The sequence below is a fragment of the Chlorocebus sabaeus genome, chromosome 11 (genome assembly GCF_047675955.1).
Source record: "Chlorocebus sabaeus isolate Y175 chromosome 11, mChlSab1.0.hap1, whole genome shotgun sequence".
In the NCBI taxonomy this organism is placed as follows: Eukaryota; Metazoa; Chordata; class Mammalia; order Primates; family Cercopithecidae; genus Chlorocebus; species Chlorocebus sabaeus.
The window spans coordinates 117,278,471-117,302,411 of record NC_132914.1 but is presented as its reverse complement, the minus strand read 5'-3'; the positions used below and the strand labels follow the sequence as shown (position 1 = coordinate 117,302,411).

General features: G+C 55.1%; 1 protein-coding gene and 1 pseudogene across 2 annotated transcripts; both read left to right on the top strand.

Moving 5' to 3' along the window:
- The first annotated feature begins 1,934 nt into the window (after positions 1-1,934).
- Positions 1,935-23,866, top strand: RAB35 (RAB35, member RAS oncogene family). 2 transcript variants are annotated; one of them, XM_008004919.3, is made up of 6 exons: positions 1,940-2,155; positions 10,147-10,197; positions 14,670-14,793; positions 19,839-19,963; positions 20,061-20,185; positions 21,609-23,866. In XM_008004919.3, the coding sequence occupies exons 1-6, from the start codon at positions 2,104-2,106 to the stop codon at positions 21,735-21,737; spliced, it is 606 nt and encodes a 201-aa protein (XP_008003110.1). In that variant the 5' UTR covers positions 1,940-2,103; the 3' UTR covers positions 21,738-23,866. The 2 variants fall into 2 exon arrangements, with proteins under 2 accessions (XP_008003111.1, XP_008003110.1); XM_008004920.3 differs by lacking the exon at positions 20,061-20,185 and having other exon boundaries at positions 1,935-2,155; positions 21,609-21,715.
- Positions 21,737-22,610, top strand: LOC140712803 (uncharacterized; annotated as a pseudogene).
- Positions 23,867-23,941: the final 75 nt, after the last annotated feature.

Sequence of the window (23,941 nt, the reverse complement as noted above, 5' to 3'; positions counted from 1 at the left end):
GAGGCCAGGATTCCAAAGCTAGCATTGGAACAAAAGTCTTCCCCACTCCAGCCCAGGTTGTGAAGATGAGCTGGGAGGACCACTGGCTGGTCAGGGCTGGGTGTGCCTCCCTGGTGGCTCCACTGAGGCTTCCTTCTCAGTTTCCTAAAATTGCTGAGTCAGAGGATAGCCCTAACCTTACAGACCAAGGGGGACTTTCTATTGGAAGCACATGAGCAGCTCTTCTCCCTGGCCACTACCTTCAGATTCCAAGCTCATGTTCTTTCCACATCACACTGATTCTCAGCTCCCGAAAAAACAACTCAAGGCTTGAGTCAGACACTCCATGTGTTGTTCAGTGATCTCGCCTGCAACAATGTTTATAATAACCAAAAAATACAAACAACATGAATGTCTATTAATAGCGGAGTGGTTAAATAATAGTACAACTATCGGATGGAATACTATACCATGCAAATGTTAAATGATAGAAGTGTACTGTTAAACAGAAAAAGCAAGGTACGTACATATATGTTTGTAACGACAAAGGAAATTCACTGAGGGGCATTTATTCATTCAACAATTACGTGTTTTAAGCATTTTAAGGTTACCTGTGAAACTAACAGGGGTTACCTGTGAGGAGTACTTCAGAAGGAAAAATAGTAACTTGTACTTTTCAGTAAGCTTCTGCACATAATTTTAAGGACGAGCATTTTTTTTTCTTTTTTTTTTTTGAGACAGAGTTTCGCTCTTCTTGCCCAGACTGGAGTGCAATGGCGAGATCTCAGCTCACTACAACCTCCGTCTTCCGGGTTCAAGCGATTCTCCTGCCTCAGCCTCCCGGCATTGTTTTTTATAAAGTCAAAAGAAAAGGAAGTTTGATAAAACAAGTAGGATATTGATAAAACAAGTAGAAATATCCAATAAATACTCGCCTGGAAAGGGACAGGGTTATAAGAAACAGGTAATAAGGAGCTTAAAACCCTCTGCAGTTCTGCAGTGAGGACAGCCGTGGGGGTATACAACTTTCCGTTTCAGGTCAGTTTAGGTAGGGCAGGTGGGAACTCTCTAAAACGAGAAACCAAGGGCCGATGATAAAATGCACACGCTTAGCTTCTGGCGGCCCAGGTCTTCCTAGCCGCGGATTCTGAGATGTGTATCTGCAGGTGGTGTGAAATTGAAGCCGGGGGAGCGGTTGCTTTCTGTCTCCGAGGTGCGCCTTGCACACTGGGTCATTCAGCTCCCAGGCTCCGCTCAGAACTGCAAGGGACTCTGAATCTGGACCACTCCCTCCCCTCCACCAGAGAGGAAACGTGGGCTCCAAGAGGTCACAGCGCTGGGATGGGATTTCGACCCCGCGCTGCCCTCAAAGGCCATCTCCTCGCAGCTCCGCTCCCGCCGGCAGCTTCCGTGCTGCCCAACTCGGCAGCCGCCCGCCGCCCTCGGGGTCCAGTCCACAGGCCTGGGGCCGAGACCAGCTCCGCGGGGGAGGGGTCGGTGCGGAAGGGGCGGGGTACTGGGCCTTCCCCGCGCGACCCTGCCTTTCACGGCCCCGGCCCGGCCCCGGACTCGAGAAACCCGGGGCTCGCGCGAGCACCGCCCCACGGTCACGGCGTGCCTGTCATTTCCTCTCCGTAGGGCGTGCGGGTCTCGAAGATGAGGGAGCGAGAACGTCCACGACCGGGCTTCTCCGGCATCTTGGGCTTCTTTCAGCTGAGACTCGACAGCAGCTCGGCTCCGCAAGCTCTCAGCGCCGAGGGCAGCGGCAGCAAAACTCCCGGAGGAGACCCGAGGAAGACGGGCCCGCGCTCGCCAGGACTCCGTCAGGGCGCGTGCGCGGGGCGCGTGCGCGGCGAGGGCGCGGCTGGCTCGGGCTGCGGCTGCGCAAGGCGGTGCCAGACGCTGCGCCTGCGCAGTGGTGGGGCGGGGCGGGAAGGAGGGAGGCGGTGGTAGCAGCGGCGGCTGCTGAGGAGGAGGAGGAGGGGAGCGGAGGGAGGTGTTTCTGTCAGTTCCGGCTGTTTGTTCGGGAAGTGGATCCGCCGCTGCCGGAGCAGCCCGGAGGGAGCTGCGGATCGCGAGGCCAGTACCGACCCCGCCTGCCCGCGCGCACCGCCCCCGCCCGCCATGGCCCGGGACTACGACCACCTCTTCAAGCTGCTCATCATCGGCGACAGCGGTGAGGGCCGCAGCGGCCGGAGGCGGCGCGGGCCCTGCCGGGCGCGGCCCGCGGGGGCCTCGGGGTGGCGGGCGGGCGGGGAGGTGCCGGCCCGCGCGGGGCGGGCGGGCGGGGCAGCCCGGCGGTCTGGGCCCCAGGGGTGCGCCGAGGGGCTCCGGGCCGCGCCGAGGGGAGGTTGGGCGCAGGGCGGAGGGGCGGAGGGGCCGAGCGCGCCGGGTCCAGTCCTCGCGCCTGCCCGTGCCTCACGTGTGACCTTGGTCAAGTCGCGCGATCGCTGGAGTTGGAGAGACCTGGGTTCGAGTTTCAGGACTACCACCTGCCGCGCGCTGACCTTGGGCAAGTTGCTTCGCCGTCCTGAGCCTCAGTACCCTCATCTGAGAAGTGGGGACGTGCCTTGCTGGGTGGTGTGAGGATTCCATGGGATAAAGAAGGAAAAGTGCTTAGCGCCCTACTCGGTAAAGTAAGCTCTAAGTAAATGTTCACAATTGTCGTTATCATCAGTATCCTTTGTAAGTGTCAGTTTCTTCCCATCTAAAATGAGGACGTTCTCAGAACCTGCCTCATGGGATTGCCCTGAGTTTTAAATGAGGTAAGTTGGATAAAGGGCTTTGCACAGGGCCTAGCATATTCTCGCTGAATTATGATATCTCTGCATGGTTCAGTTTCCTCATCTGTAAAATGGAATGATAGTTGGATCTCCTTATGGAGTTGATGTGAGTATTAAGTGAGATTGTGCAGTGTTGCGCACAGCTCCTGGCACATAGTGAGTTGTCTCTGGTTGCTGTTACACTACTATATACAGAGGGGTCCTGGGGATGGGACAGCCAAAATTATAAAAGCGCTTTGGCCACACACACACACACACACACACACACACACACACACACACACTGCTTGAGGGCTCCTAGCCCTGATCACTGCTCTAGCTCCAGTGCCTAGAACAGTGCCTGGCACCCAGTAAGTGCTTAAGACGTATTTGCAGAATGAATGAATGAATATTAAGTGTGCTTCGAAAAGGTAGACTGGTTTCTGGGAAAATGTGGAGGGTTTTTGCGCTGTTTGGAGTGTGGCAGGTGAGCAGGTTTATGGAGTGACCAAGAGGTCAGGGAGGCAGGCCCCAGAAGGTTTATGGGAGTGAAGCTGAGATGCTGGGGTTATAGGATGTTCATGAAAGAGTCTTGGGAGCATGCTCAGTTTGTAGACCAGACCTGAGCTGAGTGTGGGGAGGATGTCTTGTGATTGGGAGCAGAGGCCAGGCTCATGGTAGAGCCCGTGGACTGTTAAGGGAAGGGGATCAAATCAAGTGAGCGGTAAGACTTGGGATGTAGGAGTGTTGGGTAGCCATGTCAGAACAGGGTCAGGGAGGTGGGTGGTTTTGGCCTCACTTGTAAAGCTGGATGGAGATGTGGTTGGTGATTTGGATCAGGTGAAGGATGGCTGAGGTTTCCGTGGTTGCTGGAGGAGGGGAGAGGTAAGGGGGAAAGTTGGGGGCTAACCAGGAAGATAGAAGATTCACTGAGGTTGGGGAAAGAGGTAGAAAGGTGGAGGACTGGTTGGTTATCGTTTGAATGAAGGGAAACCAGGCAAGCTGTGGAATGTTCTCTTGGAGATGGCCTTTGGCATTCTTCAGGGTCTTGAGGCTTCTTCCTTTACATGATTTCCTTGCAGCCCTGGCCTGGGTTCTGAGGGACTGGCACTGGGGCCATTTCTGTCTTTTTGGAGTGACAGCCCGCCGTGGTCAGGAGCCTTTATCCCTCTGCAAGACATCTTGGACCTCTGTGTTGATACCCAACTGTGAAAAGCCTAAACTCAGCAGGAAGATGCAGCTTTTTGGCTCTTCTCCTCTGTAAAGCCCAGGGGGTGGGTTGGCCGGCTTTCTGACAGTACTTTTTTTGTGATGAATTGATTTTTCTCTCCAAAGTCAGGTGTGGGAGAAGACTCATTGGGTTGAGATTGATGTGGTCTAGCTCCTAGGTCAGCCATGTAGGTGTAGGTTGTTCAATGGAGATAGACACTGTGCTCTTTGATTTCTCCCGACATTGAGATACTCAAAGCTGGGAGATGGTAGCCATGGAAGTCCAGACTAAGCTTTGGCAGCTGAGCACAAAGACTGACATCACACACTCCTGAACTGGGCTCCTTCTGTGAATGCTTCCTTAAGAACGATTTCACAGACGCTTATTCTCACCCGCCTGTGTGGTTTGTCAAATAAGGAAACTAAGGCTTAAGGCCCGGCATGGTGGTTCACACCTGTAATCCCAGCACTTTGGGAGGCTGAGGCCGGCGGATTTCCTGAAGTCAGGAGTTTGAGACCAACTTGGGCAACATGATGAAACCTCGTCTCTGCTAAAAATACAAAAGTAGTGGGGCATGGTGGAATGTGCCTGTAATCCCAGCTACTTGGGAGACTGAGGCGGGAGAATTACTTGAACCTGGTAGGCGGAAGTTGCAGTGAACCAAGATCGCACTATTGTACTCCAGCCTGGGCGACAAGAATGAAACTCTAAAAGAAGGAAACTGAGGCTCAGAGGAGGTGACTTACTTGCCCCAAATCACACAACTCAGCAGGGGCAAAGCTAGGAGCTACTGCACCTCAGTGCTAATATGTGTGCGGGCAGCTTGTGTCAGGGGTGGCAAACAATAGGCCCTCCATGAATGCTGGTTTCTTTTTTCATAAATCTAGAGTTCTGCCCACTCTGTACATTGTGGATGCTTCTGCAATGGATTCCCTCGACCTCTGCATCCCTTTGTTATGCTGGAGGTTCTATATTTTCTTTTCTTTTCTTTTTTTTTTTGAGACAGAGTCTCGCTTTGTCACCCAGGCTAGAGTACAGTGGTGCGATCTCACTGCCAACTGCGCCTCTCGGGTTCACATTGTTCTCCTGCTCAGCCTCCCGAGTAGTTGGGTCTACAGGCGCCCGCCACCACACCTGGCTAATTTTTTGTATTTTTAGTAGAGACCGGGTTTCACCGTGTTAGCCGGGATGGTCTCGATCTCCTGACCTCATGATCCGCCCGCCTCGGCCTCCCAAAGTGCTGGGATTTCAGACGTGAGCCACCGTGCCCGGCCAGTTCTGTATTTTCTGTACTTTCCCTTACACTCTCTGACACTGGCTTTGATTTGTAACAGCATTTCGTCTGCATCCCTCAGGCCAGCCATCCTCATTAGGAGATGGAGTTAGCCCTTCAGTTGACAGATGAGTAAACTGAGGCTCAGAGAGAGGGTGTGACTTGCATGAGTTTATACAGTGAGGTAGTTGCTGATGCAGGATTAAAATTGAGAACATGGCCGGGGACAGTAGCTCATCCCAGTGCTTTGAGAGGATGAGGCGGGAGGAACACTTGAACTCGAGACCATAGTGAGAGCAACATAGTGATAGTGAGACCCCATCTCTTTTTTTTTTTTTTTTTTTTTTTTGAGACGGAGTCTCGCTCTGTCGCCCAGGCTGGAGTCGGCCTCCCAAAGTGCTGGGATTACAGGATTGAGCCACCGCGCCCGGCTGAGACCCCATCTCTTAAAAAAAAAAAAAAAAAAAAATCAGTTGGGTGTGGTGGTGCACATCTATAGTCCCAGCTACGTGGGAGGCTGAGACAGGAAGATTGTTTTAACCCAGGAGTTCAAAGTTACAGGGAGTTAGGATCACACAGCTGCACTCCAGCCTGGGTGACAGAGTGAGACACTGTCTCAAAAAAAAAAAAAAAAAGTCCAGGCACGGTGTCTCACACCTGTAATCCCAGCACTTTGGGAGGCCAACGTAGAGGATCGCTTGAGCCCAGGAGTCTGAGACCAGCCTGGGCAACACAGGGAGGCCCTGTCTCAACAAAAAATAAGAAAATTAGCAGGGCATGGTGGTGCACGCCTGTGGTCTCAGCTACTTGGGAGGCTGAGGTGGGAGGATCTCTTGAGTCTGGGAGGTTGAGACTGCAGTGAGCTGTGATCATGCTGCTGCACTTTAGCCTGAGCAACAGAGCAAGTCCCTGTTTCAAAAAAAAATAGAGAACACTTCACTGAAAGGTCTGGGGCTCTTCAAGAGGTGGAACTGAAGCCGACAGGAGTGAGGGGCCAGAGCCCAGGCAGGAGCAGGGGGAAGGGAAGACGTGTGTGTGGCTTGCGTGGTGGGGACCAGACAGCAGCCAGGGGTAAAAGGCTGGGCGCAGTGGCTCGCTTCTATAATCCCAACACTTTGGGAGGCCGAGCCAGGCAGATTAGGAGCTCGAGACCAGCTTGGCCAACGTGGTGAAACCCTGTCTCTACTAACAATGCAAAAAATTAGCTGGGTATGATGGTGGGCGCCTGGAATCCCAGCTACTTGGGAGGCTGAGGCAGGAGAATCGCTTGAATCTGGGAGGTAGAGGTTGCAGCCAAGATCGCGCCACTGCATTCCAGCCTGGGCGACAGAGTGAGACTCCATCTCAAAAAAAAAAAAAAAAAAAGAAAGAGAATGACGGGCTGGACTGGTTGGGGTCACACTGATGTGGCCCTTGGGCAGCCTCGCAGTGGCTATGGTGAAGGTTGACTGGTGCCCTCTGCCTCTGCCCTGACGCTGGTGGTGTGGGGTAATGGCTGTGGCTTGTATTTCGGAGAAAGCCTCTTTCAGGAATATTTAGGAGGCAGCATTTCTTGGGGTGGGTTTCTGTTCCTCTCAAAGGGAGAGCAGTGTCAGAGGTTGATGTCCGGTCCAAAGCAGCAGATAATGTGGTGATGGTTGTGGTCTTTCTGCAGCCTAGTGGCTTTTTTTTTTTTTTTTTTTGAGACGGAGTCTCGCTTTGTCGCCCAGGCTGGAGTGCAGTGGCCGGATCTGAGCTCACTGCAAGCTCCGCCTCCCGGGTTTACGCCATTCTCCTGCCTCAGCCTCCCGAGTAGCTGGGACTACAGGCGCCCGCCACCTCGCCCTGCTAGTTTTTTGGTTTTTTGTATTTTTTAGTAGAGACGGGGTTTCACCATATTAGCCAGGATGGTCTCCATCTCCTGACCTCGTGATCCGCCCGTCTCGGCCTCCCAAAGTGCTGGGATTACAGGCTTGAGCCACTGCGCCCGGCCTTAGTGGCTTTTTTTTTGAGATGGAGTCTGGCTCTCTTGCCCATACTGGAGTGCAGTGGCATGATCTCAGTTCACTGCAACCTCTGCCTCCTGGGTTCAAGCAGTTCTCCTGCCTCAGCCTCCCAAGTAGCTGGGACTACAGGTGCGTGCCACCACACCCGGCTAATTTTTGTATTTTTAGTAGAGATGGGGTATTCACCATGTTGGCCAGGATGGTCTCGATCTCTTGACCTCGTGATCGGCCCACCTTGGCCTCCCAAAGTGCTGGGATTACAGGTGTGAGCCACTGCACCTGGCCAGCCTGGTGGCTTTTAACTGCTCTGCTGAGATACCTGGGGACAGTGTGTGGGGACCTGGAGAGGCCAAGCTGGAGGGGATACTGCTGTGTCATTGCAGAGAGAGCTGTTTTAGACATGGGATTTGGGTAAAGCTTGGATGAAGAAAAGGATTCTGCTGCCCTGCAGAAGTTTGGAAACCCCTGCTTAGGCGCCTGCTGTGTTGCAGTGGTAGCGCTAGATAGCAGAGCTGTCAGTGTGGCGGGTGTTTGTTTAGGCAGAAATTCATTAAGCAGTGTTTGGTTGGCACCTACTAAGTGCTGGGCCTGGCTTACAGCACTGTGAATGCACAGGGCGGGTGAGGAGAGGGCTCTGTCCTAGAGAAACTCCCAGATTCAAGCTTTTAGCTGAGTAAGCTGGACCCAGAAGGCTCCAGGAGGAAGCAGAGGAGGCGGCGAGGCCAGTGGGGTGCTGGTGTTGGGCACAGTGCCGTGAAGGACCCAGCCGGGGACTCAGGCTCTCCTTGGGCTCAGCAGGAAGCCTTACGGCGGAGCAAGGAGGAAGTGGCCCTGAGCATGAGTGCTGCAGGCCCGGGGCTGAGCAGCATCTGCCTGCCCAGGAGAGCCTCACCCTGGCCTGTCTTTAGGAAAGTAAGACTCAGGCTTACTCAGTGAAACAAGTTCTTCTGGGCATCTTGGGGCAACTCACTCACCAGGAGAAGCTCCCAGAAAGGGATGTTTAGAGGATTTCCCAGAGAGGATGCTGGGCTTAGGCTTAGGGAAATATAGCTGCAACAGTGGTTTGCCACTTTAGTTACTTGGCAGAGTGGGGGTGGAGGCAGTGCCCTTCTTGAGAATCTATTAAAAGTTGTGGGGCCAAATGCAGTGGCTCAGGCCTGTTAGCCCAGCACCTTGGGAGGCGGAAGCGGGCAGATTGCTTGAGGCCAGGAGTTTGAGACCACGAGTTTGAGACCAGCCTGGGCAACGTAGTGAGAGGCCATCTCTACAAAAAATTTTTTAAAAGTTTGCTGGGTGTGGTGGGGCATGCCTGTAGTCCTAGGTACTTGGGGATTTCAAGGTTAGAATGAGTTATGATCACACAACTGCACTCCAGCCTGAGAGACAGAGTAAGACCCTGTCTCTCAAAAAAAAAAAAAAAAAAAAAAAATGCTGTGGGCTTCTCCCACGAATAGACACCTCGGCTCAAATCTGCACTTTGTGTCAGGGGGTTTCATAGCTGTCATTGCATTTTCATTAAAAATCGAACAGGAGTGAAATGCAGGAGCCCCCGCGGGCCATTTTTTCCCCTCCTGAACCAGACGCAAGACTCCCAGCAGTGTGTACTGGGAGGAGTGTTACCACTCTGGAGGAGACAGGGCTGGCTTCGGATCTCAGCTTTCCGGCTGCTCGCAGAGGCACTTAGGCCGGCCACTGTGGGCCTGGGCTTCCTCATCTCAAGAGATGTGGCCAGAATTATCATCAAAGAGGCATCCAAGGGCTCACCACACACACAGCCCGATGCCTGTGAATTCTTTGTGGTCAGTTAACCTGGCTGGCCTCAGGGGTGTTGAAGATTGGGGACAGGATAGGAGGACATGGAACAGGTGCACTTGGCAGGCTGAAAGCACTGTGAGTTGAAGTCAAGGGGAGAGGTCCGGGCACAATGGCTCATGCCTGTAATCCCAGCACTTCAGGAGGCCCAGGCGAGAGGGTTGTTTGAGGCCAGAAGTTTGAGACCAACTTGGGCAACATAGCAAAACCTCGTCTCTACAAAAGTTAAAAAAAAATAAGCCTGGGCAACATAGCAAGACTCTGTCCCTACTAAAAATAAAAAAAATTAGCTGGGCATGGTAGTGTGCACATGTGGTCCCAGCTACTCAGGAGGCTGAGGCCAGAGGATCACTGGAGCCTAGGAGTTGGAGGCTGCAGGGAGACATGATTGTACCATTGCACTCCAGCCTGAGTGACTGAATGCAACCCCATCTCTTTAAAAAAAAAGTGGGGGAGGCCAGGTGTGTACCTGTTTGTGCTCTAAGTAGCCAGGAGCTGCTGTGGTTGGTGCATGGTCTGAACACACGTGGGCTGCTGCCCTGATGGATATAAGGCAGACCCTCCACTCCACCAGCCCACCCAGTGGGGATATCAGCCAGAAAGATGGTGGCCATTAAGTTCTAGCTATGTGGGCCTCGGTTTCCTCACCTGCAAGATAGCCCTGATGATCTCAAGGGTGCTTTCATGCTCCACAGCTCTGCATTTTGGGCGGCTCCCTAACCGATGTGCCGTAACATGCTGCGCACTTTTCTAGGGACTGTGTTGTAGACGGACTTGGGGGCTGTTTCGTGTGGTTGTCCTTCATTCTGCTTTGTCGTCTGGCATCTCCCTTTGGGCCAGCCCTCAGCCCAGGACCTGGGCACCAGTCCCTTTCTCATCTCTCCCTCAGGGGATTTGGGAACAGCTTGTCTTACACAAGGACGAAGGAAAAGGTCAGGGATCCAGTGGAAGAGATGTTCTTGGTGTGCGGCCTCTCAGGGAGGTGGAAAGAGCATTGAGAAGTGAGCTGGGTCCCACTAAGCTTCTTAAAAATTGGTACTGAGGCATCCTCTCCCGGAAGAAGGGCCGGGACTGGAGGGAGGGGACCCACCTGCCCCCCTCATCACAGTGCTTTCTCTCTTGCAGGTGTGGGCAAGAGCAGTTTACTATTGCGTTTTGCAGACAACACTTTCTCAGGTGAGTCCTCCCCTGCAGTGCTGCTGGGGTGTCATTTTTGTTTGTTTGTTGACATCCCCTCCCTGGCACTGGAACACAGTTGCCTCTGCCTAATGTTGGGAACTGTCTCATTCTGGTTGCCAGAGGAGGGAAGAAGATGGAGGGGGGCTTAGGACCTTGTGGCATTTCTGTCAGAAGCCTCTGTGGTCTGTCGAACGCACCTGCTCACCAAAAGCCTTTGGCTGGGCCATCATTTTCCCACCCAGGGTCCAAACAGGAAGATTCCCATAACAGCATCTATGGTGCCACCCAGGATACAGTCCCTGCTCCTGCCCCCTGTGCCTCCCTGGCAGCCTGTGGTCAGCGTGTGTCTTTCCGATTTCTGTCTGCACTCCACATGTAGCCTTTGTGGCTCATTTGAGTGTGGTGGGGCCTTCCGTGCTTGGATGCACCACGTGGTGCACTGACGCTGCTGTTACTTCGTGCCTGGCTTCTGGTTGTGTTTTCAGTGATGCTTAGCTACCTGGGATATAGGCGATCCTTATTCTTTTTTTTTTTTTTTTTTTGAGATGGAGTCACGCTCTGTTACCCAGGCTGGAGTGCAATGGTGCGATTTCAGCTCACTGCAACCTCCACCTCCTGGGTTCAAGCAATTCTCCTGTCTCAGCCTCCCGAGTAGTTGGGACTACAGGCGCCCGCCACCAAGCCTGGCTAATTTTTGTATTTTTAATAGAGATGGGATTTCACCATGTTGGTCAGGCTGGTCTCGAATGCCTGACCTCAGGTGATCCACCCACCTGGGCCTCCCAAAGTGCTGGGATTACAGGCGTGAGCCACCGCGCCCAGCTGATATTTATTGTGCACTTCTGTAGAAGTGGGGTTACTGGCTTACAGGGTGTATGCACTGAGAATTTTCACAGGTACTGCCAACCTGCTTTTCAAAGAAGCTGAAGTCATTTGATCCACAGTCCCACTGAAGGGTGGAAAGTGCCCCTTGTCAACCCTGATCAATGCTGGATCTTAGTAGCTGTCTTCATTCTTGCTGAGCTGATAGGCAAAAAGGGCTAACTTGTTTATATTTGTATTTCCCTCCTCACTGGAAAGATTGAACACATTTTTGTTTGTGAAATACATCAGGTTTAGCCGGGCACGGTGGCTCACGCCTGTAATCCCAGCACTTTGGGAAGCTGAGGCGGGTGGATCATGAGGTCAGGAGTTCGAGACCAGCCTGACCAACATGGTGAAACCCCATCTGTACTAAAAATACAAAAATTAGCTGGGCGTGGTGGTACACGCCTGTAATCATAGCGACTCGGTAGGCTGAGGCAGGAGAGTTGCTTGAACCTGGGAGGGGAGGTTGCAGTGAGCTGAGATTGTGCCACTGCACTCCAGCCTGAGCGACAGAGCAAGACTCCATCTCAAAAAACAAACAAAACAATCAGGTTCATTACAGATGCTTTGGGTGGGGTTGGCATCTCTGATTATCTTGTGGAGAATTCCCTCTGACATGGCTGGGCTGCCTTTAGAAAGTGATTCCATTGGCCGGGCGCGGTGGCTCACACCTGTAATCCCAGCACTTTGGGAGCCCGAGCCGGGTGGATCACGAGGTCAGGAGATTGATACCATCCTGGCCAATATGGTGAAACTCTGTCTTTACTAAAAATAAAAAAAAAAAAAATTAGCCGGGCGTGGTGGTGAGTGCCTGTAGTCCCAGCTACTCGGGAGGCTGAGGCAGGAGAGTCTCTTGAACCAGGGAGTCGGAGGTTGCAGTGAGCTGAGATCGTGCCACAGCATTCCAGCCTGGCGACAGAGCGAGACTCCGTATCAAAAAAAAAAAAAGAAAGAAAAAAAGAAAGTGATTCCATAGCTGATGTCTGTCTTGGTGGAGAAGTGGGTTTTGCCCCCTTTGTTTCCTTGATACTGGCCCTGCAGTCTCACTGTTGGTGTGGTGTTGGAAGGAGATGGCTTCTCTGTGTGACCTTGAGCCAGTTCATGTGTAAAGTAGAAATCATAATGGGCCTTTCCCCATGGGTTTGTTATATAGGATTACCTGAGATAGTGCAGGTTGCAGTGCCTCGGACTAAGTGTTCAATAAATACCAGCTATTTGTTGCAACTGGCTGTTAACCTTCTGTTCAAGAATGATAGCTGATTAACAGCCTCTAATTATGTTGAAAAATGTTCATTTTCCTCCGTAATGGCCCCCTCCCTCCCCATCCCAATCAGTGTTCAATGCTTGGACGACTCATTGTTGCAATCTCTTCCCACCTTTCCATTTCTACTACCAGCATCTCAGTTTACTGTTGGTTCTACCTGGAAGCATTACGGCGACCCCTACCCACCCTGAACAGCTCACGTGTGTGTCTGGCAGGGTCTTTTCTCTATTTAAAAACTTCAGTGGCCCCTCTCACCTGCACAGAGTTTACAGTAAGATTTCTTCACTTGGACACTGTTGACTCTTTGGGCACTGTGATTTTTTTTTCTTTTTTTTTTTTTTTGAGACGGAGTCTGGCTCTGTCGCCCAGGCTGGAGTGCTGTGGTGCATCTCAGCTCACTGCAAGCTCCGCCTCCCGGGTTTACGCCATTCTCCTGCCTCAGCCTCCCGAGTAGCTGGGACTATAGGCACCTACCACCATGCCCGGCTAATTTTTTGTATTTTTAGTAGAGATGGAGTTTCACCGTGTTAGCCAGGATGGTCTTGATCTCCTGACCTCATGATCCGCCTGCCTTGGCCTCCCAAAGTGCTCGGATTACAGGCGTGAGCCACCGCACCCGGCCTGGGCCCTCGGCGGCCTGGGCCCTTTGATTTTTGTTGTGGGGCTATCCTGCGTGTTGAAGGATATTGAGCAGGATCCTTGGCCTCCACCCACTAAATGCCAGCAACACTTCCCCTCCTCCTGCTGTGACAACTAAAAATGCCTCCAGACATTGCTGAGTGTCCTTTGGAGGGACAGTCATTCCGGCTGAGAACCACTGAGGACCACTGCGCTCGTAGTCTGTTTTCAGTTCACCTTTCTGGCTTCCTCCTACCCCCTGGTCATTCTTTTGTTCTTTGGCTTGCTGGTTCGTTAGCCACCAGCTGTTTCTGGAGAGCCTAACTGTCCTAGGCGGTGGGCCGCACTCCTTGGCGTTCCCCTGGCTGGAAGAGCCCGGGTGCCAGCTGGTTTTCTGAATGTGTTCTGGTTGCATGTTGTCCTCAGCTATTTGCTTTTGAGTGGGATGTGGTTCCCCCACCTAATCTCAACCTTTTGAAGTCTTACCTGTTCCTTCAAGCTAGGCCCAGATGTGACGTCCTCCCTGAAGCCTGTCTTGTTCCCTACCCCACCTTGGAATTTGACCTTTCCTACGCCCTTGCCACATTTCACATAAGTGTGTGTGTGTGTGTGTGTGTGTGTGTCTCCTGCACTGTTACAGTGTAAGCCCCAAATGGAGTGATAAGCTGTGCTCTTCCTAGTGTCAGGCTTTGGAAGACTGGACTGGACAATTACGCCAGCTAGAAATTCTCGTCAAATCCATCTTTCAGGCCAGGCACAGTGGCTTGTGCCTGTAATCCCAGCACTTTGGGAGGCTGAGACAGGTGGATCACTTGAGGTCAGGAGTTCGAGACCAGCCTGGGCAACATGGTGAAACCCCATCTCTACTAAAAATACAAAAATTAGCTGGGTGTGGTGGCGTGTGTCTGTAATCCCAGCTACTCGGGAGGCCGAGGTGGGAGGATTATCAGACCCTGGGGAGGGCTAAGGGTGCAATCCCACTTCACTCCAGCCTGGGTTACAGAATGAGATGCTGTCCCCACCCCCCAAAAAAAACAATTTTTTCCCACAGATGCTGTAAGAGAGCCATTTAATATGCAGGAGCTCATGCCCTGATCAAAACTGGTGCCTCCCCAGCACACACGAGAGAAAGTCCATGTTCTTGGAAGTGGCACACTGGTCCAAGATCTGGCCTCACCACGTTCTGCCTGCCTTGGGCCCTGGGCTTGAGCTCACGTGACCACCCCCACCCACGGCTGTTTTTGCTACTATCTCCCCTGCCTAGAGCAGTGGTTTTTGGACTGTAGCTCATGACCTATTTGTGTGTTTTGAAGTGAATTTTGAGGGCCCTAAAATTTCTTTGAATTGAAAAGAAAAACCCAGAGTGCCTGTAGGTCTACCATTCTCAGACACAGCTGGTGTGTCCCCACCTAGCCACTCTAAAGGAGCGTGTCCCGCTCCCACCAGTCCCATCCCATGTTATTTCCTATGTGTCACTATTCACTCTTGGAAATTGTCCCCTTTGTTTGTTTCCTTGCATCCTGTCTCCCTCCTTCACTTGTGTGTGGAGGGATCTTGTGAACAAGGATGTTCAGGGCTGTGTCCCTGGGACCTAGAATGTGCCAGGCACATGTAATGAGTCGGGAGAGTGGGGGAGCCTGGGGGTGTGTTGTGTGCAGTGTGGGGCTCGGGGCCTGGGAGGATACCGCCTCGGGCCTCGTTAACTGCCCTGTGTGTGCAGGCAGCTACATCACCACGATTGGAGTGGATTTCAAGATCCGGACCGTGGAGATCAATGGAGAGAAGGTGAAGCTGCAGATCTGGGACACAGCGGGGCAGGAGCGCTTCCGAACCATCACCTCCACGTGAGTCCGCCCGCCCACTCCCACCCAACCCGCCCCACTGACCTGTGCCCGCCCCCTCCCACTCAACCCACATCACTGACCTGTGCCCGCCCCCTCCCACCCAACCCACCCCACTGACCTGTACCCGCCCCCTCCCACCCAACCCGCGCCACCGACCTGTGCCCGCCCCCTCCCACCCAACCCGCCCCACCGACCTGTGCCCGCCCCTCCCACCCAACCCGCCCCACCGACCTGTACCCGCCCCCTCCCACCCAACCCACGCCACCGACCTGTGCCCGCCTCCTCCCACCCAACCCACGCCACCGACCTGTGCCTGCCCCCTCCCACCCAACCCACGCCACCGACCTGTGCCCGTCCCCTCCCACCCAACCCGCGCCACTGACCTGTGCCCGCCCCCTCCCACCCAACCCGTGCCACTGACCTGTGGACATGGTTGAGCGACTGGTGCCTGCATGGTGGAAATGTCACTGAGGGTCCCTGAGGCTGTCGGGAAGTGAGCCTGTTGTTGGCTGTAGTAGATGGTGTTTGGTTGCACCCTTCCCAGTCCTGAAGGTGTGAGGGGAATGCTGTAGGGGGAGTCGCTGAGCACCCTGGCTGGGGTCTGGCCGGATGGCCGGACAGTGGCCATGTTCGGCCTCCTTGGAGAGTCAGCCGACCCTCCGGCCCACTGCGCCGTCACCTTACAGAGGGAGCAGAATAGCGTTTGCCTTGCTAGGGGGTTGCAGAGTGCCCTGCCCGCCCAGGACTTAGTCACTGACCGTTCCTCTTGGTAGGTGTCAGTTATGGCAGCTGGAGTTGGCCTGTGCAGGCTCCTGTCACCCACCCTGATGCCTTGGAGGTGACGCTGTCCAGAGACCTGTTGGTGCATGTCAGCAGGCCCTTCCCTCCCCTTAAAGCTGTTCCTGGGAAATCCGGCCGCCCACCAGTTGCCCGCTGTTGTGGCTAAGCTGCAGGCCGGGGGAAGCTGGGCTCCAGCGCAGATGGGCAGTGTCCTTCGGAGCAGCTCCTGGTTATTGCGTTGTTAATGGAGCAGGTTTTAGGAAAGAGTGGGGTCTGAAGGGACCGATTTGGAGCTGTTGGACTGTGTGTCCTTAGGCAAGTTGCCGAAGCTCTCTGCGCTCGTTTCCTGGAGGGACTGCCTCTGGGATTGGCTTCCATGTGGAGGGTGCTGGGTGCTCTGCCGCAGCCGTCAACATGCGTGGCCGGGGTTTGGTGTCTGCAGCTCCATGCGCTCGGTGCTGCTGTCATCCCATTTAACAGAGGGTGCCCTGGAGGGGTCCCTCCCAGCGGCCGAGCCTGTGCTCCACACAATAGCCTGTGAAGAGTGAGGGGCGCTGTCTGGCTCCACAGACACCTCTTCGGCTCTCTCTGGAAGTGACCTCAGGAAGGCGAATGAGGAAGTCCCGGCCAGCGGTCCCGTCCCTCCCCACAGCATGAAAGCTGGGTACTCCCCAGGCTGGCTGCCCACCCTGGACCCCTCGGCATCTCCCGAGGGTGGGAAGTGTGGGGTGCAGCGCCCCCGTGGGTGGCTGGGAGTGTGGAGGAGAGCAGGGCTGCTGGAGGAGGGACAGGTGCACTGGGCGAGCAGCTCCTGGGGCTGGAGTCGAGGCGGAGGGCTTGTCACTGGGTTCACCCTATGCTGAGCGCATTTGTGCTGCGGCCCGTGATGCCCCGAATCCCTGGGAGCGCCCAGTCCTGGGGTCACCCGGGTGTGGTGCTGTGTGGTGACTGTTGATGAGTCCCGTGAGCGAGGGCTCTGTGGCCTGCATGTCTTGGCAGCTGCCAGTGAGAACCTGCGGAGGATGCTGGGGCAGGGCTGGCATCAGTGCTTTGGGCAGCGCAGACCCAGGCGAGACAAGCCCTCATGCTCTGGCCAGGGCTGGTCTGGGTGCTGACCTCTCGCATCCTTGCTCTGGGTTGGGCCTGTCGCTAGGATTTCAGCTGCTTTATTTCGGTTAATCCCGGTAGAGAGACCTGTGACTATCTCCATTTTATGGACAGGAAAACAGGCCCAGGGAGGAAGAAGCCTCCTAACTCGGGGGGCGGGGGTTGGGGGCACTCAGGATTGGCCCTGAGGCTGCCGAGGCCCTGCACCAGCTGGTCAGGTGGTACCCCTGCTTTCCCGCCCCATCCTGTGCCTTCAAACCAGGTGGAGGTCAGGGCAGCAGAGGTTTGGAGGCCCGTGGCCATGAGGAATGAACCCTTTGGATAGGGCTGTGGGGCCTGAGGGGTCTGAGGCTCTTTCAGCAGGAGGAGCCACAGCCCCTCCCTGTCACCATGCAGTCGGCTGCTTTCCAGGCTGGGCGGGGCGTGAAGAGGGTGAACTGGTTCCTCCATCTGTGGGGAGGTGGGGAGGAGTCACTCGGCTTCTTGGGAGCAACATGGGTTTTCCCAGGGGGCTTGGGAAGGGGCAGCCTGTGGGCAGCTGCTGGGCCCCAGACGGAGTCCCACCTGTCTGGGGAAGCAGAGAGGTAGCTCCATCTTGGAGTCCCACTCTGGCCCTCATGAGGAGGAGGCCCAGCAGGGCGCACTGAGGGACCCCTGGAAGTCTCGACGCCCTTTCGTGGTCACTGGCAAAGAAGGAAGGAGTTTTGGGGAGGTGAGGAGTTTTCAGGAATGGGGCAGTCAGGATGTAGTAGCGTGACTTTCTCCGATGCAGGGCATTCCAAGAGAAACCGAAACCGCATCCTGTTAGCCTGGCGAGAAAGAGCCCTGTGGTCACCCCCTCTCGAGTTCTTGCCCTCAGAAGCTGAGGTTTGCCGGCCCTGAGAGGTGCGGGTGGGGTGGAGGTGAGGGGAGAAGTGACAAGGAAGGCAAGGCCCTGGCATTGGGCCTGGGAGTCAGCCCTGAGCGCCAGGACTTCCAGCTGGCCGCCGCACTCAGCCTCACGTCCTCGCTGGTCACATGGCCAACCTGAGGTCTGCTGGATCAGGTGGCTGCAGAGATTAATAAGGTCATGGATCCCAAGCCCCCAGCTCTGTGCCTGGCCTGGAGCAGAGTCCCCATGACTGCAGGCGATTCCTGGTGGCCATGGGAAGCCTCGGTGCTCTGGTTCCTCCTAGCCAGAGCTCTGAGCCCCTGACTTCATCCCCAGACACATTTTCTGCTCTTACATAAAGGCCCTGTCCTGGGCCCCAGATGAGGCGGAGGCGCCCAGGGAGCCGCGGGGGCTCTGTGCCGGGGCCATAGTTGTAGGCGTTTCTTGGCATCTCTGATCATCTTCAGCAAAGGAGAGTCTGCAGAGCCATCCACTCCTTGGGCTTCCTCTGCTGGCAGGGGACAGTCGCCTGTTCCTGTGGCTCTGGCGCGCCCTCGCTCTGGAAGGCGTCTGACACACCGTGCTGTGTGCTGACCCGGCACTCTCAGCAGCAGCTGCCAAGGCTAGAGCTAGTTCTTGGGCTCAGTGCCAAGACAGCTACCCCAAAGCCAAGGAGCGATGCTGCCCTGGAAGCAAAACTGTGGGCAGGATGAAGCCCTGGGAAGAGATCCCAGCGGTCGTGTTGAGGGTGGAGCAAGGATGGGGCAGGAGCAGGGGCAGGGGTAGGGGCAGGGTCAGTGGCAGGGGCAGGTTGGGCTTTGCCCCAGGCCTGGGCAGGAGGAGCTCCTCCAGCTCCACAGTCTCAGGGAAGATGCTCAGGGCCGCCCCCAAGCTGCCTCTGGGTTTCCTTCCACCACCTCTGTCTGGGATCACAGATTGTCCTTGAAGGCATATTGATGATGCTGAAGAACTGATACTGACTGTTTACTGCTCCCCGCCCTTGGGGGAATGCTTAGCTCCTTTCTTCCTCATGACCGCCCCAGCTAAGGACCAGCCACCTGCGCGCCGCAATTGTTGAAGCTGCGAGGTGTGGCAGGGTGAATGCGGGCGCTCTCTAGCCTTTCAGAGGTGGAGCCAGGGGTGGGCTTTTGTCCTTGGATCAGGCCTCAGATGTGAAGCATTGGCCGGAGAGCTGATGGGCAGGTGGACAGGAATGGAGCCGCAGCCACCAGCCTGGCCACCCCATTCTCGCTCAGCCTGTGCTGACTTGGGCTGTTCCTGAACTGGGGCTTGGGCTGTCCCCATGAACCTCATGGGGGTGGAGGTAATTAGGGCTGGGGCAGGTGGCAGCCAGAAGGCCTGGAGGAAGCAGCCTGTCCACTCATGGTTTGTCTGTGTGGTGTCCTGAGGAGCCCTGGGGTGGAGGTCCCTGTGGCTTTGGGGAGAGGGGACAGAGGGACAGCTCTGGCTAATTGCACAGTGCGGGGCGGGGCTGCCGCCTGGCCTTTGGCTCTGTGACAGCTCTCAGGGAAGTGGAGAGGCGGAGGCTGTGGTCCCCCTCTTCCCCTGGGGACTGATGTCCTCCTGCGCCATTGGGATGAATGGGGAACATGGGGTCTGGAGAGGAGAATTGGGCGTCCCCTTCCTTCCGGTGCTCCTGGCTGGCCCTGGGCTCTGCATGTTCGGGTGGTGGCTTTGCTGGGCACCCTCTCCCCAGCCATCCCTGGATGCTTGTGTGGCTTCCACGCTTTTCCTGCCACCTGCACAGATAAGCCAAGAGTAGCAGGAAGGGCGGGGCCTACCTGCCCCGGGGGAGGGACACAGACTTCGCCAGGGCGTCATGATGGTGTGGCTTGTTGGAAAGGCGTTCCTCTAAAACAGGTTTGAGGAGAAAAGATTTTTTTTGAATGTTCAAAGACAGTGATAACATGATGTCAAATACAAAAACTGCCTGAGTTCCCAAAATAAAGCAAGAACTTCAAAGATGTTTCAAGCCCGTAGCAGACTCTCAACAGCACGAGGGGACTTCTCAGACCTGCTCTGCTGCCCGGGGGCTGGTCCTCCCGCCCTGCTGGTGCTCCAGGCAGGCAGGGGGAGCCAGTGCTGCCGCAGTAGCCTCTCCTGCTGGCCTGGCGTGGCTCGGGCATCTGCCGAGGCCGAGTGAGAGTCCAGGCTCTAGGGCCACCCTCACCTTTTCCGGTCACTGTCCTAACGGGGGCAGGCGGGTTCTGGCAAGGGGGCGACTCCTGCCGGGGTTGACATGCTGCTGCACACTCTGGCCCTGCAGGTATTATCGGGGGACCCACGGGGTCATTGTGGTTTACGACGTCACCAGTGCCGAGTCATTCGTCAACGTCAAGCGGTGGCTTCACGAAATCAACCAGAACTGTGATGATGTGTGCCGAATATTAGGTGAGGCTGCACCCAGGGCTGGGGTGGGGGTGGGGTAGGGGAGAGGGGCAGCCGGCTCCGCCCCTCAGGGCTGCGCTGACTCTGCCTTGCTTTGAAGTGGGTAATAAGAATGACGACCCTGAGCGGAAGGTGGTGGAGACAGAAGATGCCTACAAATTTGCCGGGCAGATGGGCATCCAGTTGTTTGAGACCAGCGCCAAGGAGAATGTCAACGTGGAAGAGGTGAGGCCCTGGGCCACTAGCTCTGCCACACACCTGTGGCTGTCTTCTCCCTGCTGCTGACCTGCTTGAGGCATCTAAATGACCGACAGAAAATGTCATAGTAACTGCCATTTATTGAGTGCCTACTGTGTGCCAGGCCCTTTGACGATCTTAGTTGATAGCACAACAGTCCTCTGAGGTAGGTACAATTATTCCCACATTTCAAATAGGGAAACTGAGGCTCCAAGTGTTGAAGTCACTCAAGGACCACCACCCAGCTAGTAAGAGACTGAGTAAACCTCTGTCCCACACCAAAGGCAAGCACAGTTTCCACTCCAGTCCTCTGCCTCATTGGCCACCTTGTGGTGTGTGGAGCCCAGAGGCCTATGGGAAGTTGAGGATCCCACTGCTTCAGGGCAAATGGGCCACACGGTGGCAGGGAGCACAGGCTCCTTTGTAAGTCAGGCTGGTGTCCTGATGCTGGCCTATCCACCTGGGCCGTGGGCAAGGCTGGTATGACCTTGGGTGGTGACTTCACCTCTCATGCCATGAGGTGGTGTGGAGCAGGCAGACCGCGGGTCACCTATGTCCATGAACAGCAGGGGCACTTTCATCTGTCATGTCATAAGACTCCAGCTGGGCCAGGCGTGGTGGCACACGCCTGTAATCCCAGCACTTTGGGAGGCCTAGGTGGGTGGATCACGAGGTCAGGAGATCGAGACCATCCTGGCTAATGCAGTGAAACCCCGTGTCTACTAAAAATACAACAAAATTAGCCGGGCGCCTGTAGTCCCAGCTACTCGGGAGGCTGAGGTAGGAGAATGGTGTGAACCAGGGAGGCGGAGTTTGCAGTGAGCCGAGATTGCACCATTGCACTGCAGCCTGGGCGATAGAGCAAGACTCCGTCTCAAAAAAAAAAAAAAGATTCCAGCTGAAGGAAAGGGGTTGGTCTCTCTATATAAAAGAAGGACTGGAAAACCCCTGTGAGTTTGACTTCCCCAAGTCCACACAGCTCATGGGCCTCTGACGGTGCTCCTTTTTTCAGACTTACTTATTTGTTGAGTCAGTGTCTAACTCTGTCATCCAGGTTGGAGTACAGTGGTGTGTTCACAGCCACTGTAGTCGTGATCTCCTGGGCTCAAGTGATCTTCCACCTTAGCCTCTCAAGTAGCTGGGACTACAGTGTGCACCACCACTCCCAGCTAATGTTTGTATTTTTTTGTAGAGGTGGGGTTTTAGCAATGCTGTTCCTTTTTGACCTTTAAATAAAATAATTCACCACCTCCTTCTGGAACAGGCTTTAGAGACATACATGCCAAAAATTCCAGGTAGAAAGACCCAGGTAGAAACAGCTGGGCCCCAGAAGGCAGGGAGGTGGCCGTGCAGGCCAGCAGGGGCCTCCTGGCCAGGTCTGAGGCTGGCCCTTCCTCTTTCCTCTCCACAGATGTTCAACTGCATCACGGAGCTGGTCCTCCGAGCAAAGAAAGACAACCTGGCAAAACAGCAGCAGCAGCAACAGAACGATGTGGTGAAGCTCACGAAGAACAGTAAACGAAAGAAACGCTGCTGCTAATGGCGCCCAGTCCACTGCAGAGACTGCACTGCGGTCCCTCCCCCAGCCCGAGGCCCGTGGAGGTTCCTCGGGGGACAGTCTCAGTTTCGTGCCGTTATTTAAAGAATTCTCTCCATGTTTTTGTATTGGGAGGTGCCATCGGCACTTCCTCCCCCGCCCTCCTCGAGTGCCAAGAAGGTGTTGGACCAGCCCGCCCTTCCCTATTGGTGCCCCCTTCTCCCCGGCCAAGGCGCCTGGACCTGGCGAGGACGCTGCCCGCCGAGCGGACTGATTCGCAGAGTCTGTACATAGTGTATATTGCTCTATCTGGCCGCACACCACGTCCTGCTCTGGCTTTTGCCTCCTTGGTGCCAGCCTGCTGCAGCGGACTCTCCCCGCGCCCCTCCCCAGCCCATCTTACTGCAAGCAGCGTCCTGAGGAGACAGTGTCACTAGCTGCGTCTTCGGCCAGCCTGTGCCAGTGGAGTGGGCTCCACGTTGCTCATTCTCTCCGACAGGCTGTCAGCTTCTGTCCCTGGCACGCAGGGTCTTGCCCCTTCTCCAGGGCCTGCGCCAGCTCCCTTCCCTCCCTGTTCTGCCCCCACAGCCATTCTGGGAGCTGGGGAACCCGGTCTCAAGGCAGGCCCTGCAGTTCCACAGAGGTGGCCAGTCTTGCCCTTTGGCCAACAGATTTCTTGTCCTGCCTTCTAGATGCCTCTGAGCTCCAAACCCAGGGGAGCCATGGCTTCTCATTTCTGTCAACAGTTTTCAGTTCCAACAGAAAGGTCGGGGTAGGTTCGTGCAGAGACGGGGCTGGCAGGGGGGCTATGGGAGCATTATTTTAACAGATCAAGAAAATGAAGCCAAATCAAGTGAATTAAATTCCTCACAATTATTTTCTTTCCCTGAGGTTTGATTGGCACAGCAGCAAAAGTTGAGGCCACCCCACTTTGTGTCCACTGTTTTTAGAAAAAAATGAATGGCTTCCTGCCATTGTGGGGCTGGGCTCTTTGGCTTTTCTTGGTGGGAACGGAGAAGGGGCCTCCCACTGGAGGTCAGGAGTCTATGCTGCAGCCTCAGGCACCTGTGGGGAGTGCATGCCTGGGGCCTCTGGGCTGGGACCGTGGACAGGCCTTGGTCACTGTCCTAACCTTTGTCAGGACAAAGGTAGCAAGAGGATTTCCTGGTGGGTGGGAAGGAGTGGCTGGGGCGGCCAGTTTTGACACGCCCCAGTCCCCTGGAGAAAAACCAGGGTCGGTCATCTGCGCTTGATGACTGCTCCCCTGCCCCCAGCCCGGACACCTCATTCCCCTCCCCCTACAGGGATCAAGTGACCTGGGAAGAACTGAGTTCAACACCAGGATGTGTTTCCTTAGATTTCCTTTCCTAGGCGATTTCCAGGGAGAGCCCTGATCGGACAATCACATCACAGATCACACTGCAGTTTCCATGTTAGCACTGTGGATGGATTTTTAATCAATAAAAACGGGGTTTCTTCTCACCTGTCTCTCCACATGCCCAAACTGCCAAAGGCCGGTGGTTCTGGGACAGGCCTTCACTTTGGAGCCACAGGATGGAGTGGGGGAGCTCCGTGGGCCTGGGAAGGAAGGTGCTGTGGAGGGGGCTGCAGGGCTGACCAGCAGGCGGCCTCATCTGGTCGGTGGGGTCGGCAGGAGCAGAAGCAGGGTCTCTGTCTTTGGGACTGCCCTGGTTGGCCATGGGCCCTATGAGGATGCACGGTGCTTGGGGCTCCTGTGCTGTTGGGTGGGGGACATGCTGGCCTCTGAGCGATCAGGTGAGGCCAGCAAGGGTGTGCTTGCAAATTCAAGCAATAAGAAGGGGGGGGGGGGTCCCTGGGAGCTTCCAGCCCAGGCTAGAAGCCCCCATGGCTTCTGGCAGCTGGACATCAGCCCCAGGTGTTGGGGTGATTTTGGTCATGACAGTGTGCCTGTCCCACTGTTACACGCATGAATGGGGGTTATGGGGTGGGGGTGGGGACTCAGGGCTGGACCGATGTCCTAGTGGACCTGATGTGAAATTCCTGTCAAACAAACACCACTTTTAAATGGTTTGCTAGGAGTATTTCTGTATTGAAAGTTTCTAATTATGCTTTTTAAAAAAATACTAAAAATAAAGGTTCAAGCTGCCAAATTTTCTTCCAGGATCTGTTTGCTCTCCCTCCCGCGATGTGCTGAGTGGGCGTGGCTTCTTCCCACTCACTGTGTC

Coding starts and splice junctions, on each gene's coding strand:
- RAB35 (XM_008004919.3), top strand. CDS start 2,104: ATGGCCCGGGACTACGACCACCTCTTCAAGCTGCTCATCATCGGCGAC. Junction 19,964..20,060: donor TGATGTGTGCCGAATATTAG/GTGAGGCTGCAC, acceptor CTTGCTTTGAAG/TGGGTAATAAGAATGACGAC. Junction 20,186..21,608: donor AGAATGTCAACGTGGAAGAG/GTGAGGCCCTGG, acceptor TCCTCTCCACAG/ATGTTCAACTGCATCACGGA.